Source organism: Petaurus breviceps, unplaced genomic scaffold (genome assembly GCF_028583685.1).
Source record: "Petaurus breviceps papuanus isolate PSGF00001 unplaced genomic scaffold, PetGlider_PUasm1.0 177, whole genome shotgun sequence".
In the NCBI taxonomy this organism is placed as follows: domain Eukaryota; kingdom Metazoa; phylum Chordata; class Mammalia; order Diprotodontia; family Petauridae; genus Petaurus; species Petaurus breviceps.
In genome coordinates this window covers 3,643,265-3,649,235 of record NW_027185776.1, presented here as the reverse complement: position 1 = coordinate 3,649,235, position 5,971 = coordinate 3,643,265, and the positions used below count along the sequence as shown (strand labels likewise).

Genomic DNA, 5,971 nt, shown 5'->3' with positions numbered 1-5,971 from the left:
TGTGGGAAATGAGAAAAACAAAAATGTGTTCATCCAGATTGAACTTTGGAGTCCCATCCCTAAGGTCGCAGAGCAAGGAGAGACATTCTTGGTGATGCCAAGACAAGCCTACACCCAAGAAGAGATGCAGAAGCTGCCTTCAGAGACGTTTCCCATCTCCAACTCTAGTTGCAGAGACAGTTTGCCCAAGTTGTTCCTATCAAAGGCACATGTCTTTGGAGTCCCTAAAATTACTTTAGGAAGGAGACAGGCTATACCCTAGAAGCAAGATAACTAGATATGTTTCACAGGGCTTTTAAATCTGGATGGGGCATACATGAGCCAGAGAAACTTATTTATTACAGAGAAAGCCAAAATATGAACCTAGAAAGTGAGTTAAGAGAATCAGACCTTATGAAATATTCCAGTATCCAAGGAAGAGAACTGAAGACATTTGGCTTTGAGAGGAGAATGATGGCAAATATCAAAGCACACAGGTATGTGGGGGCCTCTTACAAAGAGAAACGATTAGATTGTTTTTTACCTGACTCCAGAGAACAGATCTAAACAATGGAGATAGATTGTTGTGAAGTTTGATTTTGATTTCAAGTGGAGACAGACTCCTAACATTGGAAATGTCTGGGTGTTTCCTGGGATGCCTAATAGGAGGTCTTAAACTGACTACCAGAAAACCACTCATCAAGTACTTGTGCTAGGCCCTCTCTAGTTCAGAGGTTCTATGACTCTATCCCAGATAATCTATTTCCTAGTCTAGTATTTTTCCCACTACAGTAATGCTGCTCCCCTTTGACCTGAAACAAAGGGATGAATCTTGAGTTATGATAATTTCATGAATCAATGCAATTCATGAAGGAGATAAATATTAGGAGAGAGGAGTCCTGGAAGTCATAAAATCACTCCCTATCCTGCTAGACAAAGGTAAATTATGTCACTTCAAACCCATGGTAACCTTGGTCTATTTGCATGGCTTGGCTCTGACTGTCCCCAAGCCTGGAATGTTCTGACCCTTCACATCTAAATCTTGGTTTCCTCGGCTTCTTTCAGCACTCAGCCTAAGTCCCACCTTCTACAGAAAGTCTTCCTCCCAAATACATTACCTTCTCAGATAACCTTCCATCTACACTAGGTATTCTTAACCTTTTTTGTGTGTGTATGGCAGTTTTGTGCCCATGGAGGTCTGGTGAAGCCCATGGATCCCTTCACAGTATAATGTTGTTAAATAATTAAAGGAAATGCCAAATTTCAGTTAGAGGTCAGTGAAAATAAATATGTCAATTCTTTCCTATACACATTTATGAGTGCCCTGAAATCTATTCACAGACTCCTTGGACCCTAGGTTAAAAAATGCTTAAATTACATGTATATTCTTGTATCAATCCAATTGTTTACATGTTGTCTCCCCCATCTGAATGTGTGCTCCTGGAAGGCAGGGACCATGTTTTGCCTTTTTTTTGTAGCAAAAAACTTAACAAAGTGCCTGGAACGTAGTAAGCTCTTAGTAAACACTTGTTAACTAACTGACTAACCTTGAACTATTTGACCTCCATCCTGGGCATGCACAGGAGATGATTCTAAGATAGGATTTAGAGGCTTCTACAGCTGCCCGAGGGTCAGCTTTTCCAAACCCAGAAAGAGTTTTACAAGCTCCCTGTGAGGTTTATTTTGGAAAGATAATGATCTCCTACTCTCTGTAGGCTCATAAATCACAGAAATATTCAAACAAGTAACTCTGAGCCCACTGCTGGGATTTCATTTTGGAGACTAGAAGAATATTGTGGAGCCAAAGAGAAAGTCAGAGGTTCAGTTTCAGGTCTGTTTCCACTCCAGCTATAGGGAGAAAATGAGGGACACAGACCCCTCCCCAACTCCACAGGCTACAAGTGACCCCACTTTTCAGGGTTAGAAAAGGTAACTAGAATATAAGGTTATACATTATCTATACTGTACATAGACTATCCCTTCTACTCTTAGAAGAATTACCAGATGAGAGGGATAAGTAAAAAATTTGAGCTGGTTAAAAAATCATTTTCCTTAAAGATCTGGTAAGCTTCATAATGCTTTGGAAGTGACCCTCAGTCCTCAAAGTTCATGTCAGCAAAGTATAAGCTCTGAAATGGTTTACCAAGCTGGAAAAACATCAAAGACAGACCTGTCTGTCTGACAGTCAACTGACGATGTTCTTGTCTTTCAAGGGTCAGCTTAGCTATGAACAGGGGGACTCATACCACATGCATGACCACTACATGATAAAATGCTGTGGAGGCAGCTTGAGATAGGGAAACGAGTGGTAGCTCTCAATTGAGGAGTCATGATTTGAAATACAGATCCACTGTGTGACCTTGAATCACTCACTTTTCTTCTCTGGGCCTCAGTTTACTTTTCTGTAAAAGGAAGATGCAAATGTGCTGAAATATTCACAGCAGTACTTTTTATGGTAGAAGAGAACTAGACAAAAGGAGAGGTTGCCAATTGGGCGAAAACTAAACAAATTGTGGTACATGAATGTAATGGAAAATTATTACACCATAAGAAATTAGAAACTTGAGGAATTCAGAGAAACATGTGAAGAGTTACATGAACCAACACCAAATAAAGTAAGCAGAATCAGGAAAATAGTATGACCCCAATAATGGAAATTTAAAGAATAATAAAATAAAGGCCAATACTGTGTAATTATAAAGAGCAATCTCATACAGAGATAAGAAAATGTTCCACTTTCTTTTTGTTGAAGTGTGGGACTATTTAGGGGAATATGGGAGAGAAGAAAACAATAATATATCTAGAAATGATTGTGACTTTAAAACAAAAGTTATCAAGGAGATTAGATGAAATGATCTCCAAGGTACTTTCCAGTCCTGTGATTCTATGAAAATTTAAGGACTTACACTGATGAAATCAGAGTTCTTTCAAAGTATCAAGACTACTTCACCTTCAAGACCCTGCTTTTGTCCCTTTAAGGAGGTGGGAGGAGCAATGTTTGACTGAAGAAGGGTCAACTTTGGCTATATGTTCCCAAGGCTCATTATTTTCAATGAACAGAGTTTCCCTTAAGTTTGTTGATTGATTATGTGAGCTTATGTAAGTCACAACCTCTCTGGGCTGCAATTTCCTCATCTCTAAAACAATTGAATTTAATTATATGATCATTAATGTCTTTTCCCGTTCCTTTTGATCCTTTTACATATGCAGAAACACATTTGGGTCTTCTGTCTCCAAATCCAGAGCCCTTTCCACCCTATCACTCAAATTCTCAAATGGATCTGTGATGACACTGATTTGGGAGGTCCCTCTAATGATGCAAATCGCAGCCTATCTTTGCTTCTCCGCCCTTTGTGACTGTTGTCCCCGTCATTGCCCTCCCAAAAGTCACCAGGAAAGACCCATCTAATATCCTGAGGCCTTCATTGCTTTCTTCTGACATAGCAAGGCTACCAAGGAAGCATTTTAGCTGCCGCCTGTCTTCCCTAGTCTTACTATGTACCAGCCCGAGTTCCCAGCCTACCGTACAATTCCCCAATTATGTCCTTTCTTCCTGCTCTTCTTTGGGGTTTTACATTAGTTAAACTCCTGCTCACCATGAGCTACACACACCACTGTTCCACTTAAGATTCTCGTTGTTAGCTCTCCAGCGGTGTTCCCTACCTCGTTGATATACTGTAACATCAACAAAATCCTAGCATTGAAAAGATGGGCCTTCGCCGTCATGTGAAGCTTAGAGTGAAAGAGCTTTGCAATTTTCCATAAGCAATTGAGAGAACTCTTCTCCTCCTTATCAACTCTAGACCTAGGTCCCTTGTGTATCTGTATTTGTCCTAGATACGCAGACTGTGGGACAAGTTCTTTAGAAATTTAGTCTGGATATGAATACATGTTGAAATTTAGGCACTAGATATTGTTTATCCACATGGGCTTTCCCGTATGGGTGGACAGGCCAAACTTCTTTAAGTCATTATAGATATCTTCTTAGCAGAATATTACTGGATAAAAATAATAGTTCCTAAACGTATAGCACATTTGCAAAGTTCTTCCTGTATGCTGTTTCACTTGATCTTTGTCAACCTTTGATCTTCACAATTCTGTGAACTACATAGATTATGTTTTATATCCCCCATCTCATAGAGGAGGAAAGTGAAGGCCACAAAACTGAAATGATTTGCCTATGGTTACATAATAAGTGACATAGGCAGGTCCCAAGTGTCTTGACTACTAGTCCAATGCTCTTTCCAGAAGTCAAGGGCACTTCATGAAACACATCTTCTGCCAGTAAGAGCAGGATGCCTTGTAAGCCTTTTTATTTTATTGATTCTCCATTTCTACTAATTCATCGTTATACAATATACTGTGGAAAGAACCCTATGTGTGTTCTCCAGTCTTCTCTCTCCTTGTCATAATGCCTTGTCTCTCTGAAGCTGGCAGATATAGCATTTTTTATACTCCCAAGAAATACTTCCCTTGGGTATATGTAATCAACAATAGATTTTCCTGAATATAACCAAGGAACATAAATAATAAATACAAGAAAAGGGGTGGAGTCAAATAAAAGACAACTTTACTAGACTCTAAACACAGACAAGAGAATTTCTTATCAGTTATCCACGCTCCAGGGCATTCCTGGAAATAAATCAACTGTATGAGGCTGAGATAATAAAAGGCAACTGGGATATCATCAATAAATACCAACCTACTCAAAGAATTGTTCTCCCATTTACATAAAATCTTCATGCAAATCATAGCAACTAGGCAGTCCAATATATAAAGAATGGCACTTGAAATCAGGAAGACTGGAGTTCAAAGCCTAATTTAGTGACTCCCTAGCTGGGTAACCCTGAATAAATCACTTAACTTCTTTGCACATCAGTTTCCTTATCAGTAAAATGAATTCATGACACACCTACTTACCAGGGTTGTTGTAAGCATTAAATGAGTTAATATATGTAAAGCACATTGCAAACTTTAAAGAGTTAAATAAATGCTAGTTATTATTATTAAATCATCTATACATGAATCAAGAGAATCCTCAATGAGGATATTAGTAGGGGAAAAGTAGGCTTTCACAAGGACTATTCAATAATGAGCCATATTTTTTTTTTACAATTTCACAATTATGTGAAAGACACAGAAAATATAAGATCCCATTGTGCTTAATATTTGTTGATTGTGAAAAAAATGATTTGGTTTAGTAGGACAAAAAGCCACTTTACAGACTATATTACATCCATATTATCAAAATGATGCAATATTCCTAGGAAAAGAGATGAAGTATGGGAAACAAACATGCACTAGTAGACTTATGAGTGTTAAAATTAGAAGGCACAGAGGCAGCTAGGTGATGAAGTGGATAGGGCACCAGCTCTGGAGTCAACAGGAACTGAGTTCAAATCTAGCCTCAGACACTTGACACTAGCTGTGTGGCCCTGGGCAAGTCACTTAACCCCAACTGCCTCACAGAAAAAAAAATTGGAAGGCACAAGATGACAAATTAGGGGAAGCTACCCATGTGAGTTCTCCCAACATTCCCCTAAAAACTACTTTAAAATAATGCCACAAAAAAATTTTTGGAGTGGCAGAGAGAAAAAAAGTCAGGGTAAGATATTTTTCCAGCTTAAGAAAACTTAAAAGGGGGCTGCTAGGTGGTGCAGTGAATAGAGCGCTGGCCCTGGAGTCAGGAGGACCTAAGTTCAAATCCAGCCTCAGACACTTAACACAAAAACTAGCCATGTGACCTTGGGCAAGTCACTTAACCCCAATTGCCCTACCTTTCCCCCTCCAAAAAGGAAAGGATAAAAAGAAAACTTAAAAGGTAGTCAAGAGACATCTATAACACTAGGGTATGATTTAGTCAAGGTCTAGTGTCCAGAGCCCACAAACATGGTGGCAGCAACAGCAGCCACAGCAGCAGAAGCTTCAGGAGCTCTCAGCCAAGAGATTATGAGGGGCTCACACAACTACTGAGAAAGACATTCCATGGGGC

The 5,971-nt window shown here is 39.3% G+C and overlaps 1 protein-coding gene across 1 annotated transcript in view; it reads left to right on the top strand.

The window, feature by feature from the left end:
- Window positions 1–357: 357 nt before the first annotated feature.
- The window catches only part of OTUB2 (OTU deubiquitinase, ubiquitin aldehyde binding 2), a 54,504-nt gene continuing 48,890 nt past the window's right edge, over window positions 358–5,971 (top strand). Inside the window, exon 1 of the mRNA XM_069086063.1 lies at window positions 358–476. Coding sequence (XP_068942164.1) covers window positions 358–476 — 119 coding nt within the window. The remainder of the gene's footprint in view (window positions 477–5,971) is intronic.